At 36.2% G+C, this 14,567-nt stretch overlaps 3 protein-coding genes across 4 annotated transcripts; 2 read left to right on the top strand and 1 right to left on the bottom strand.

Annotated features, from left to right (window-relative positions):
• Window positions 1-1,132: 1,132 nt before the first annotated feature.
• LOC103468743 (retinol dehydrogenase 8) lies at window positions 1,133-4,241 on the bottom strand. 2 transcript variants are annotated; one of them, XM_008416025.3, is made up of 7 exons: window positions 4,104-4,241; window positions 2,856-2,980; window positions 2,592-2,753; window positions 2,327-2,506; window positions 2,148-2,241; window positions 1,817-2,000; window positions 1,133-1,693 (listed from the first exon to the last, which is right to left on the bottom strand). In XM_008416025.3, exons 2-7 carry the CDS (start codon window positions 2,950-2,952, stop codon window positions 1,484-1,486), a joined length of 927 nt encoding a protein of 308 aa, XP_008414247.2. In that variant the 5' UTR covers window positions 2,953-2,980; window positions 4,104-4,241; the 3' UTR covers window positions 1,133-1,483. The 2 variants fall into 2 exon arrangements, with proteins under 2 accessions (XP_008414247.2, XP_008414246.2); XM_008416024.3 differs by having other exon boundaries at window positions 2,856-4,241.
• A 3,397-nt stretch (window positions 4,242-7,638) lies between these two features.
• Window positions 7,639-9,585, top strand: soul5 (heme-binding protein soul5). Its single transcript, XM_074186861.2, has 7 exons — window positions 7,639-7,745; window positions 7,848-7,907; window positions 8,024-8,105; window positions 8,296-8,416; window positions 8,850-8,986; window positions 9,071-9,234; window positions 9,328-9,585. Coding segments are annotated over exons 1-7 (657 nt in total). The 5' UTR covers window positions 7,639-7,743; the 3' UTR covers window positions 9,419-9,585.
• A 942-nt stretch (window positions 9,586-10,527) lies between these two features.
• On the top strand, window positions 10,528-14,535 carry nr5a5 (nuclear receptor subfamily 5, group A, member 5). Its single transcript, XM_008416030.2, has 7 exons — window positions 10,528-11,314; window positions 11,731-11,846; window positions 11,948-12,089; window positions 12,813-13,534; window positions 13,636-13,755; window positions 13,847-13,994; window positions 14,108-14,535. The coding sequence occupies exons 1-7, from the start codon at window positions 11,215-11,217 to the stop codon at window positions 14,353-14,355; spliced, it is 1,596 nt and encodes a 531-aa protein (XP_008414252.2). The 5' UTR covers window positions 10,528-11,214; the 3' UTR covers window positions 14,356-14,535.
• Window positions 14,536-14,567: the final 32 nt, after the last annotated feature.

Here is a 14,567-nt window from a genome sequence, read left to right as displayed (position 1 = left end):
GCAGAAACTACCGAACACAAGATTCGTCTGCAGAAACATTACAGCTATTTGGTATAACTTCAGTTTGCATGTATAATTTATTACTGCCAAAGTCAAAACTGGGTGATATTGTCCATGTAAAAGCTGTTCTTTAAATATAGTGTAAAGATGAGACCAACCATGTGTCAGCACACTGATATTGGCTCAATGGATTCTTCAGAGGTAATTATAACCAGGATGAGACAGAGAAGCCAACCTCATGTCTTTGTGCAGCAGATTACTTCACTTAGTCGTGCTGGAAGATAAATGACCTTTGTCCTGTTTAAAGTAAAGGCTTAATCTATTTTCCTTCAAATGTAACACATTGCTAACATTGTAAAAATTTCCTCCATTTAACAGTCTGTGAAATGTACTGTGCATTCATATATTTTATGTAAAAAAAAAAAAAAAAAATCAAATAAAATGACTGAGAAAACACAATAGAAACTCTCATCCAGATTTAGGCTCAGATTGAAAATGTGCTGACCTACATTTTAGAAATGATCTAAACAATCCTCAAGCCATCTGAGAGAAATACTAATTTTATCACAGTAAAATTCTAATCTGATCTGACATAATGTAAGAATAACTGTGTGGAAATTATATTTCAAGCGAAATTATTCTTTATGTCCCAGAAAAAACTCTTTCTAGAATTTAACTCCATGATGCTCCACATATATATCGAGATAAATATATTTTTAATACATTTACCTTTTTTTTTCTTTTGCAAAAATATTTACTTTAAACATTTTTTTAAAGTGTTTTTTTCTTAATTCTAGGCTTATCTTGTGCCTTTTTGCACCACTTTTATTTACCTTAGAAGTCATTTTTTAATGGTACAGAAATTTAATTAAACTAATTAATTAATTGTAGAACTTGTTTTTTTTAAATAGTCATAAACCAGGGTTTAAATTATGCATCACTAAATGTTCTGTAGAAAAAAGCAATGTCTGAATCAATTGTGATTAAAGTAAAATAAAATGCTAAATTTTAGCATTATTTTAAATGCTAAAATAAAATGGCAATATATACTGAAGGAATTTCATCAACTTTGATAAGAATGTCTTTAAAATAAGGACCAGTTTTCAAGATATAATTTATCAATGCAATAACATAAAATAGGAATATTTTAATAGATGCAATTTGGCAAAAGCATATAATAGACAGTACAGTTTTTAAAAGTATAGAACAATTTCTTCTATCAGGGTTTGAAGGGTTAAGGGCAAAAAAAAACATCTGAGTTTCTAATGACCAAAATCAAACTAATAAATTTAAAGGATCACATACATCTAGTCTATATCTTCAAAAAAGAAAAATCATTAAATCCTCTTTTAAAGGGTAACAAAGCTAATAAAAGATCTTTTTTTTTTACAACTGGTCAGAAATGTAGAAGTTGAATGTTAAACATAAAAAAGAATAACTGCAGTAGTCCTAATCAACTATTGCATCTACTTCCATTAAATGATTATTTGTTCCCCTTCCTCCGATTCATCATGCGCAGAATCCCCAACGTGGCATTAAAAACAGCGTCATGTTTAAAGATCATTTTATAGAAAGCTTCCAGAGGTAGTCTGCCAGTGGGATCTGCATGCTTTAGTGCAGTCATGGGCATGTACAGTCGGTTGGTCTGGTGCCGTAGAGGAGGCTCCTTGGCTGTAATCACTTCATGTGTTTGCTAAACAGTGAGAAAAGAACAAAACTTTGCATCAAAAGGAGTCTTCTGGTTACGCATTTTAACTGAAAAGGAAATGTGTTACCTTTAATTCTCAGATTTAAGAAGGACACTGTCACTACTTGCCTCAGCCACATCCTCTGGTGTCTGGCCTAAAGTTGCGAAGACCTTTCTAGAGTATGGAAGATAAATGTCACGGAAGATCCTGGCCGTCTCCTCATCTGTCTCAGACAGATCTGTGTTCTCTGCGTCCTCATACACTTTTCTTTCAAACTCTGTCATCACAGGACCAGGTTCCACCAGTGTAGTCCTAGGAAAACAAAAGTAAGTAAATCTAAAAGCGGTGCATTTGTTGAGCTGTAAATTCTTACAGCTCAACTTTTAGATAACTAAAGTTTTACTTGGGGACTAGAGCTGCATTTTTAAAAATGTTGTACTGTTCGGGACATGTAATCACTTGATGTTGAATTTCATTGCTTGCACTGCCAGACTTTCACAAAATCCTTCCACAGCAAACTTGGACGCAGAGTAGACGTCGTTGAACAGAAGTCCTTTGTGGAAACATTAGCAGAACATCAAAAGAGTTTTACAATTATTAGGTTTGTCTGAAATTGAGCTCATTAAAATTAAACCCACCTTGTATTCCCATGACACTGCTCATCACCACGATGTGGCCACTCTGTCTTTGCTTCATGTCTGGCAGCACCTCTTTCACCAATCGCACCAGGCCAAAGAAGTTGACTTCAAAGAGCTCTTTCACTGAGGTAATACTTTGGCACTCCAGTGGTCCAATCATGCCAATGCCCGCATTGTTCACTACAACAATGCAATATTCTCCTTTAATAACGTTTGCTTGTTAAGTGAAATTTACTTTGAATATTCCTACGCAAAGGAAACAGACCGAGGACATCCACTTGTCGGTTGGGGATGCTGTTGATGCACTCTTTGATGGATTCTTCACAGCAGGCATCCAACCTTTGGATCACCAGGGTTTTATTTAATAAATCACCTGCTGCTTTTTCCAAAGGGCCACGTTTCTCAAGATCCCTCATTGTGGCAACTACTGGCTCAGACAAACACACAGGATGTCACTCACTTTGATTAATAATTATTTACTGGATACTGAATTTTTTTTAAGGTGCAGCAAAGAACATCAACAGCTTACCTTTAAACCGTTTGGTCTCATCCTTGGCCAAGCGTACTGCCACAGCCAAGCCAATACCAGAGGAGCAACCAGTAACCAGAACTCTCCTGCTCCCCATGGTGTCGACCTCAAGACTTACTAGTGGACTATAATAATAATAATTTTTTTAAAAAAAGCTCAAATATCTTTTCTACACTATTATGGGTTTCTTGTGTTTCAAGGTGTGATAAGCCACATTTACTTAAATCTAATGGTGTTTTCCCTGTGCTCAAAGTGAGTCGGTCTGCCACTGCCATGTTTGCATAGTACATTTTAAGTGTATCAATCACTATTCCTATATAATATCTAATATATCTAAATAGTTGCATAATACGGCTATAAGGATGCCACAGGTCAAGTCAATAACCCTTTTCATATAAAAAAAGACCAGAAAGTGAGTTGAGGTAAACAAACAAAAGAAAAGCAAACTCATTCAAATAGCAATAGTAGTTTTTAAAGTAAAAACTGAAGAACTATCATCCAATTTGAAATTACAGTAGTTACAAAATGTCCATAACAACATGATTATTATGCTGTATATAATTACCTTGAGAAGAAATCCTAAAATGTTTTTCTTCAAAAGGGAAAAGCTGTATTTTTAGTTGTAATGGGATTAAATATGGTACAGGACAGAAATAGGTCATATCTACAAAGGAATATAGTATACTGCATAATGACAGTTTAAAACATAGTTTATTGTGAAATAAATAGCTGTTCTTTGAAATAAGACAATACATTTTTTTTAAATCACAGACACGGATTTTCTTTCTGATTTTAAAGACGTTCTAATGGTACAATTTATATTATTCCTATCACAATCTAAATTTATCTGAGAAAGGTTTTACCACAAGGTGTTTAAAATCTTCTACAATTGAAGAATATTCCAGTTCAGATTTTATCTAATGATTCTGAGTACCCCTCTAGATTTTTGATTTCACTTATCTGAACCTGCTGCAGTCATCTACATAACATAGTTAACAATAGAATTAAAAAAACAACAACTATTTTAGTCATACTGTATAGGTTTTAAACTGAATCTAGAGGAAAAAGACCTGCAAACAAGAAGTAGAAAAGCTACTTCTTTCTGACATTTATAAAAGCACAATATTTAAGACCTGCCACTCAATGATCTATGCATAATCTTAAATTACACCAAGGTCACTATCTGCTAAATCTTTACAAAAGACTCTATATTGAGGCAGGTGTGTTTGTTTGCCACACGGTACCCACCTGCGGAGCGAGTTGTTTGGTCCTCACTGACGTGGAAAACAGTTTGTCAACAGTGCATCGATGAATTTCTGCGAAAACACTGAACAAACATAACGAAGTCTCAAACGTCGGGACAGGCAGCTAAAGTCTCGGGGATTACTCAAGCGGCTCATGTATTATGGGAGTTGTAGTTTTTCGGTTTACTCCAACTACAGAAACAAACTGTAGGACCATTTATATTGCTGCTGATGTTGCTTTTTTGTTCTTGGTGGGTATTTTCTACTCTGAATTACTCACTGCGTCTCTTATATGAATATATTTCTTGTTTATATCCTTCAACATTTCGTGGAATTTTATTTAAAGACTACACCTACACATGAAATGCAGTTTTTACCAAGTTACATTTCTGAAGAAAAAAAAATATCGTCGTGTCCAATATATTTCTAAATGTCTAACAATGTATTTTATAAACACCACTCTAGATTTAACTAAGTCTTGCAGTTTTTGTTTTGGCCACTGGAGGGCAGACTCGTCATTCTAATATTCTGTTCAACAATAAGCATGAATGAAATATAATTATCTTTTGGCTCAGAAGAGTGAGCTTTTATGGTTCCCACACTTCCAGTTAATGGTAGTACGTTTTCCTACAACATAAATCATTTATTGCATCTCGAGATACATTATTTTTACAGCAGCTTTGAGCGAGAATACAAATGATTTAGAGCAAAAATTAGAAATTTGGAGCGGTGTCTATAACAGAAATCCAATTAGACATTTGAAATAGTAAAAAAAAGAAGAGAGAGAATCCAAATGACTGATATGCACCTGTATGTCAGGATTTTAAAAAATAATAATAATATTGTAAGCCAATTTTCAAAAGTAATATTATTTGTAAATACTGCAATAAGTTATTAATATTTTGGTTCATTGATACCCCGTCAATTCATGAAAATGTAAAACTAGCTTTACTAACAGCAGCAGTTTCACTTTTGTGGCATGTCTTGGTGGTTCCTTGATGTTCCTTAATATTGTAACCAATTTCCTTTCATCTGAGAATAGAGAATGATAGATAGAGTCATTTGTCATACATTTGCAAAATGATGATAATGATTAATATTTAGTCCTTGCATAAACTTGTTTGAAATGATCATGTTGTTTTCCAAAGTTTTGTTTAAATCTACAGTTCTTCTCAGAGCTTCACTGCGTTCCTTGTGCCTTCCTGTTGTTTTGAGAATTGTTCAGCTTATTGCGTGCTATCAAACAAATTATTTTATGCACGGCAGAGGCATGAAAAGCCTCTGCAGTAACTTCTTTGAAACAAAGAAGCTCCCACTTCTTTGTTTCAATCCAAATTATGTAATAATAAGAACTCTTGACTCAAAAAATTTATTCAACGTCCAAAGTAAAATTAGTTTAACAAATATAAAACATCATTTCAGCGTCCATTTAATCACACAGATGTGTTAAAGTAAAGCTCTCATCCTGGAACTCATACAGAGGAACATGATAATAATGAGTCAGCTTCACTGCTCCCATAAAGCCAAAACAATCCAGTAACTTATACAACCACCAAACCTTAACGAAATATGTTACATGACATTACTGATTCCTCTTTATTCTTTCATTTGTTATATAAGGATGCATCTTGTTCTTATAAGGAACATTAAAAAAATTTAAAAAACTGTCGATTTTGTTTTGCAACAGTGGGAGGGTTTCATTTTACTCCAATCCTTTTTCTCAGTTACAAAAGAAAAATCGTTCACATCTGTTTGACATGTTATATAACCTCTACATGCTCGCACCATTATGCAATTGAAACTCTGTTTTTTCTTTTTGTTTGTTTTTTCATGATTGATGGCAGAGCATTCTGTTAGACAAAGCAGCATATATTTATCTGAATTGTCTGTTTAACAGTTTTGTGTCTGTGCCAAAAGTCTTCAAATCACTTTCTGCTCCTGAAATAATTTTGAATCAAGGAAAGAATAATTCTGTTGCTGAAATTTAAAACTTTCTTCCTAATAAAGTAAAAAGCTTGACTGCATTACCCTGCCTGGTAATCATTTAATTTCAATTGCTCTTTTTAAGAGTTTTTTTTTTTTGAGTGAAAAGTTAATGTGGTCATGTGCACTCCTTTGAAGCACCCACACTTTTTATGACTGAAAAACTGCACATTCATAACACAACCAACTCTGCTGACTGCTGAGTAAATTCTTGTCAGTGTTACGAAACTTGAAAAACTAGGTGACACATTTTAAATCTATCACCTTTATTAATGTGATCTTTTTGTATTTTCTGTTAAATGTTACATCATAGTTTTCTTATCCATTATACTGGCTATATACTTTACTGCTTGAGAATGTGTAAAGAAGAATTCTTCATAATATCACAATAATGATGGACAATTCTTAGTATCCTCCTCATGAAACAACAGTGTCTTCAGTCAGAGCTTTCAAATGGTTGCTGCAACACTGACCACTACAGGAGACCCATGCTCACAGCCATCAGCATCTATAATAACTATCTATCTATAATAAAAAAATTGGCTAGTTATACAACATTTAATTTCTGTCTAGTGATTGATAAAGTATTTTCTAGTTGAACTGAGTTGAATGCAGAGGGTGTGACTGAACATTTTGTCTCCCAGCCCAGATCAGGTGTCATCTGAGGACAAAACAGTTAACGTGAGGGCTTTAAGAAAAGATTTTGTCAATGCCTCTAATTCCCCTAGCGCTCCCATTATTTCTCTCCCAGGGAAGTTTTTGTCTCCTTGCTAACCAAATCCAAGGTATTTTTTGCATCGTTTTTATACAATTCATTGATGTGCAAAACTGCGTGTGAACAAGACAATCAGACAAAACACAATGTTCTAACTCGCTCTGAAAACAGATGATAGACTTTACATGTATTCATCTTACAGTGTCAATCCAACAAGCCGTGTCCACTCCTTTATGTCTCAGCTGAGGAACAAGAAACGCATATTAGGTAACAATAAAAGCAAAATGAACTCACAAATAAAAATAATTTAAAAAAAAAACATTTAAAGATCAAATTTCTGGTTTTAAAAAAAAAAACATCTGCTTTTCCATCAGTGATCAACAGCTGAGGGCTACTGCTCGGGGTATTGCTTTTATGTTTCTATATATTTTATTCATTTATATATATCAGAACAAAACAAATCAGAACAGAAAAAGCATGTTTTCTTGTTAGTCCAAAGAGAGAATCATTGTTTCTGGTCCAGTAAGCCGTCCACCTACATGACTGCATGTATACACATGACGTTACAGTCAAGGTTACAGTTGCTGACCTTTGTGGCCTGTTGTCTGAAGTGAAGGAAAAATACTTTCTTCAACAATATGGGAGTTATAATTAAATTATGCAAAATCTATCCTTTGTTATTACATCAGTTGGTGTGACATAAATGTAAGTTTCGCATCTTCGTATTACACAAAGGCGAGGTTACAGAACATAAGTGAGTATCCCCACCTACTTTTGCCTCTGTAAAGATTTTCTCACATGTTCTGCCTCTCTGTTGTCTGGACTGAATTAGGAGTTCAGGGAGGAGCCTGTTTTCCTTTCATAACCAGAAGGGGATAAATGCTCGCTTTGGGTCGGTGCGGGGAGATTACTGTTCGAGAAGCTGAGAACTCAACAGTGAGCTGCAATGTAAGTAGACGTTCATTTTAACTTCCGTTCTTGGTGAACAGAAATGCATTGAAGTTCAATTGAATGGCAATGAAACAAACGCTCTACATTTGTGTGTTTCAGGATTTGTTTTTCAGGTCTTGTGGGTCTTCTGCTGGTTCTAACTGCTGAGGCCAGAGTTGGGTATGAAAAATTAACTTATTGACACTTCCACTCAGCATGTGGTATGAGTAGATGTCACTTTAGCATGGCCTTATGAACGCATGCAAGAGAATTGTATGTGTGTTTTGACTTTACAGAGACTCCTCCCAGCTGGAGTTCTGCAATGAGACAGAGCAGTGCCTGCTGTTTGACTCGATTTGCAAGAACTCCGTATATGAGGTGAGTGTCTGCAGGAATAAATAAAATGAAAAGAAAAATATATTTGCATGGAGGTGCCTATTTGTTGCCTAAATCTGCTCATTCTTGAAGGGTTGCTCAGGGGTCAGCGCCTATCTCTATCAGCATTCGAGGGAGAAAGTTCCTGAGAATGACACAAAAGAATTGCATTAATAATAATAATAATTTTCAGGTGCGGTATTATGACTCCGTGAAATGGGTTACAACTAATTACACCACCTTCTCTATGGAATTTATGATGGTACCAGCGTTTTGGAAGTTGTACAAGTACATCACCGGAGAAAATGAAGCAAGTTAGTATGTGATTTGATGCTATAATTTTTTTTTCCACTCACTTCTTTTTCTTTTTACAGCTATTTTTGTGAAAAACAAAAATACATTTAGCAATTAAAATTCCACACAATGTGACCTATAAACACAAACACAAAGGCAATACTGTTTAAATAATATAAACTAAAGAGCAGACTTTAATAACATGTAGAAAAAAATTTTCTGAATTCTTCACTGTCTTTCATTAAAAACTTGACTTCCAATTTGAAAAAAAAGGTAAATGTCTTGATTAGTAATACTGAAATATTGTGATCCTATTTTTTGCTCTTTACTAAAATGGTCTCCATCTAAATGTGGAATTTTATTTATCCAATTGTCATGTGTATTGACAGCGTGTACATATTTTTTTTGTTTTGGTACACACATTCTGTTTACAGTATTTCTGTTCCTTTGCAGGCCAAAAAATCCCTATGACCGCTCCAGTTGTGATGGGCTTGCCTGAAAAGAGCATTTTTAGGACGGGTGTCATCACAATGAGTTTCTTGCTGCCAGCAGAATATCAGATGGATCCACCAAAACCTACTAACGAAGATGTAAACTTTGATATAAAACTTGAGACTTTTTCTCTGAGATCTGCTTTTGCTTTCTGCAGATAAAACATTTTTGTTAATTTGCAGGTTTATATCCAAGAGACGCCTGCTATGAATGTCTACGTAATCGACTATGACTCCTACATGAACACCATGTCTGACACCAAGTACTCCAAGAAACTGTTGAAAGCTCTTGACTCTGCCAATGCACAGTACACCAAAGGATTCCACTTCGCAGCTGGATATGACAGGTGATGAAATGATAAGTAGCACAAATGCTTAAAACAACCCCAGTATGTTGAAGTCATATTCTAAAGTCTCTGTGTGTTTTTGTGTTCTTGTAGTCCAAAGCCCAAGAAAAAGAGACACTGCGAGGTGTGGTACGTTGTTGAGGGGGATCCAGTGTGTGATCCAGATCTTCAACCATCTGCATAGTTTACTGAACACAACGCCTGTGCTGTAGCTGAACTTTGCTCAAAATTGAACATAAACCCCGTTTGAACACACAGACAACAAAGCCATCATTACCGGGGTTTTGTGCATTTTTTTTGTGTTTGCTTTCATTTTTTGTTGTTGAAAAATAAAGTAGTTTTTTGCAGCAATCATTCTGTTTGTTTATTTATTTATCTATATGTGAATGATAGATCTCTGTACATGCACTATATGTAAACTAAAGCTTTGCACGTCTGAACCAGCAGATGGCACAAATGGCAACTAAATCTTGAACGAGCTGATGGAACCTTGAGCTCATGAAAACTTGGCCAATTTTATGAAAGCTATGTTTATGCTACCTCAAGTTAAACATGCAGTTTAAAATAAGCAGATAAAGATCTTAGCATACAATGTTGTTTAATATTTGAAAGTATCCATGGTAACCATACACCTTAGTTGCCGTTATGGCTCGACTTTGACGTCACTGTGTGACTGGATCAGTTTGTGTTAATTGTGTTTCAGCTGTATCTTATCACCATTGTCTGGAAGATTAAGATAATACATACAGGTTTTATTACATAACCTGTTGTACACTGCATTGTAATAATGCATGTATTATTTGCAAATTGGGGATTTGTTCAATTTTAGATAGTCATAAAAAGAAAAGGATACATTTTTGAAAACCTCAGTTTATGAATTAGCTGCAGTACTATGGAGTATAGCTTTATTTTTGCAATATTACTATTACGAAGGCCAAAGTATATACCTTTTATTTATTTACCTCAAATAAATAACTGTAACTATGCAGTTTTACATAAATATTTCAAATGCATTACACCAGATTGAAGCAGTTGCCATTATTTTTCACAAACTGTAAGTGTTTCATGTTCAATAGAAATAAAGAACATACCACTGGCAGTGCATTAGACAATTATTACCAGGTTTTTTTTCTGGGGTTTTTTTGTTTTGGTTTTTTTTTGCAGAAATTGATAGCTATGCAACAACTAGACTAATGCTGAGTGTTTTGAATAATAAAAAACAGAAAGGTGAAAAATTATGTATTCATCTGTAAGTGAGCTATTCTGTAATGTTATTGTGAACGGTAATACATAAACACACTTGTCATCAGTGTTGGTGATATTTAGAAAAAAGTCCACTTTGAAAACCAATAATAATGTTAGAAAAGGAAGAAGCTGAGAATCAAGCAAGCAAGATGAAAACTGAATCCACATATTGAGCTTTCTTTTTGCAGTATTATTAAAATGTTGAGCACAATTCGGAGATTTAGTAATTTAATCATCGTTTTTAAAAAAGGATAAATGTTAAAGTATGTTTTGGAAAGGAGGTATGCTTTCCACAATTAGCAAACCTTAAAATAGGGGAAAAAAAGAGAATCTAAAGTCAAATCTGCATGTTTGTAGTTTAGCAGTGGTCCTGTTTGCTCTTTAATGGACTCTTATCTTATCTGCCGGATTCAGAATGGTTCAGTGATCCAGAAGTGATTTCACTTCAGTAAGATTCCAGCAGGTGGCTATCTGTCCCCCATGAAGGGGCCGGCGGGCTAGCTTGCTTGCTGATATACTGACTGGTTAGGAGTGCCAGTCAGGAGAGGTTTTATGACACCCACTATGGACCAAAGTCCAAATGTGGGCCTCCAACAGTTGTCAGTCCATCAGAGCTGTTGGGCCTGACCACCGCCTAGCTTTTCTCTGGCTCTCCTGCTGTGACTGTCTTGTCTCTTGGTCTTTGCAACAATGAGGATCAAACTAAGCTGACTGTGGTGTTCATGTCCCAAGAAGATGGACATCCCTGGTTATTACGCACAACAGCCCCAGCCTCCTGACCATTTTTCTGGTAGCCATCCGGAGGATTTGTTAATGCAGGAGGGTTCATCAACATGTGAGTACGGCATGGATTGCAAAGTGAAACTTTTTGTAAAATTTGTTAAAACATTATTTTTGGTAATACTTTCTGTGAAATGTACATGTGTTGGTGGCAAGGCAATGACTCATTCTTGCAAAGAAAAAAAAACTTTAAAAGACTTTAGATTCAGAAATTTATGTGGGACAGTTTTCATTCACTAGATAGAAATTACGTAAGGGTCATGCATGTTATCAAAGTCGAACAAATCTAGATGAGCGATAAGATACTTTCTGCAGTGGAGGGATGGTCCTGTAGTATTTCTTGTCTGCTCAATAGCTGAGCAATAAACCCTTTTTCATGTGAGCGGTATTGATTTTAATACATTTCCTTCCCCAGAAGTATGTGTCAGAAATTGAATCACACGTTTTGATATATCTACTGTCTTTTGGTAGCTCGGGAACAAAAGACTGAGGCAGACAGTCGGTCAGAGTCAGAGGAGAGCTGTCCGGTTTGTGGTGACAAAGTGTCAGGATATCACTATGGACTGCTTACCTGCGAGAGCTGCAAGGTACGGAATAAGTTGTTGATATGTGGTCCTTCTGTGATGATGGGGACCTAGATTTATTTAGGTTTTTTTCCCCCCTCAGACAGTGTTTCTTTCTCACACAGGGCTTCTTCAAACGCTCAGTGCAGAATAACAAGCATTATACCTGTTCAGAGCAACAACGCTGCCCAATAAACCGGTCCCAAAGAAAACGCTGTCCTTTCTGCCGCTTTCAGAAGTGTCTGACTGTAGGCATGAGGAAAGAAGGTATATAATCTCTCAACACTTTTGATGTAGTTGTGCTTCTTTGTCTCATACACTGCTGTGCAAAAGCATTATTAGATATATCTTCTGCAGGGATTTTATTTGTCACACTTAAATTTTCCATGTCAATTACACTAAAAAGTTATACAAAAGGTATATTAATTTGCGGTTTTCAAATTAGGATTTTATCTATCAAAGGAAAATGCCTTCCAAAACCAATGCAATTCTTTGTAAAGATATGGCTGCCTCTATTATTAAATTATAAATGATTCCACCAAAAGAAAAAAAAACAAAATAAACAAAACTGAGCAACATTTATTGGGCCGATCCGCTGTTCTAGATATCTTATTCTCTCTTAATAATTCAAATTATCATTAGAAATTAGTGCTTTGTATTAACTCAATACCATGATATATCTGAAACCCTTAAGTGTGACTAAATAAAAACAGAAAAAGAAAAAGAAAATACCTCTTGAAAGGAGGAAAAACTATTTTCATGGCAGTGCAAATGTCCATCTCTTCCTTATGAAACTAAATCATTCTAGAGTTGGCTAAATTAGAAAAATGTCAATACAGGAAATGTATAAATGTGGGTCAAATATGTTACTCCACTTGGATCCCAAGTAATGTTCATTTATTTATTTATTTGTATTTATTTATTTTTGCCAAAGATGTTACAAGTGTTGGTGTCAAACCCTTTTAATTATGACTTCTTTTTTGCCTTCAGCTGTAAGAGCCGATCGTATGAGAGGTGGCAGGAATAAGTTTGGGCCTCTGTACAGACGCGACAGGCAGATGAAACTGCAAAAGGCGAACACAGATCCCTGCAGGATTAAGATGGAAACAAGACAAACGCCTGGTCCCCAATCTCCAAATGACCACCGAATAAGTGGCCCAACAAGCAACACATCGTCTTCAGCTGCTTTTCATCTATCCCACATTATGTATCCATCAGGGATGGAGCAAAGTTGTCAACCCATGCCTCTGGACTGTACCATGAACAATCATAGAGTGCTATCACCTCCATCCGTGCCTTTCCGTGGACTTTGTTGTGGTTTCCCTGAATACTCGCAGGATAAAGGGGAACCCAGCTTCAGCTACAACCCCGTTCCCACACACTTTTCAACCCATTCATTCACACCAACATGCACGCCGACATCTTCCCCCTGCTCCACACCAAGCTCAGCACCTGCTATTTCCCAGGCTGGTACTCAGACAACACCTCCACCAACCACTCCTTCTCCCAGCTTCCTTATCCAGCTCCTGGAGGGTGAACAAGATGAGGGTCAGCTATGCACCAAAGTCTTGGCTAGTCTGCAAAGAGAGCAGGCCAATCGAGGAAAGCATGACTGTCTAAATACATTCAGCATCATGTGCAAAATAGCTGACCAGACTCTGTTTGGACTTGTGGAGTGGGCCAGAAACAGCAATCTCTTTAAAGAGCTCAAGGTGGGGAAATTTTGCTACACTACCAGTCAGATGCAGGATAATATCTATGCAGTTTCTAGAGTTTTAGTCTTTTACTTTACACACCGTGGTGCTTCTGACAGGTGGACGATCAGATGTCGCTGCTGCAAAGCTGTTGGAGTGAGCTGCTGGTCCTAGACCACCTTTGCAGACAAGTCGCTTACGGAAAAGAAGGTTGTATTTATCTGGTCACAGGTCAACAGGTTAAGTATTAAGACACTTATCTATATAGATTTAGAGGCATGCTTAATTTCATCACTCACACACTTGTTACTGTGATTTATTGTGATGCAGATTGAAGTGTCAACCATTATGTCCCAGGCTGGAACGACGTTAAGTAGCTTAGTATCAAGAACCCAAGACCTTGTTTTCAAACTTAAGGCACTCCAGTTTGACAGACACGAGTTTGTTTGTCTTAAATACCTTGTCCTGTTCAATCCAGGTTAGTGTTCTTAATTCAATAATGTCAAGTGTTTACCTTATTTTTGATCTGTCAATAAATGCAGTTATTAGTTATTCAACTCACTTTTAATGTTTTTTTTTTTAATGCATCAGATGTGAAGTCAGTCCAGAACCGCAGACAAGTAGAGCAAACCCAGGAGAGGGTGAACAGAGCCCTCATGGAACATACCCAGCAGAGCCACCCGGGACACTCGGACAAGTTTGGGCAGTTGCTTCTTCGGCTCCCAGAAGTGCGCAGCATTAGCTTGCAAGTTGAGGACTATTTGTACCAGCGCCACCTTCTTGGAGATTTACCCTGCAACTCTCTACTTGCGGAGATGCTGCACGCTAAGCACAACTAGGAGGGTGTTGAAGTTTGAAAAATTATCACCTTCAAAGATGTTCTAAGATGAAGATGGGTCATGCTATGAGAAGGTTTCTTTATCAGTGTTAAATTAGGACCCAAGTGTCATCTTATTACATGTAAACAGGGAAAGCGAAACTGTTCAACAAAAGCAATAAAATACATTCAGTAAAGTCGAGCAATTTTGTGTCCAATAACTTTTGTAAATAT

Source organism: Poecilia reticulata, chromosome 8, assembly GCF_904066995.2.
Source record: "Poecilia reticulata chromosome 8, P_reticulata-male-v2, whole genome shotgun sequence".
NCBI lineage: Eukaryota > Metazoa > Chordata > Actinopteri > Cyprinodontiformes > Poeciliidae > Poecilia > Poecilia reticulata.
This window is presented reverse-complemented; position numbering and strand designations above follow the sequence as displayed.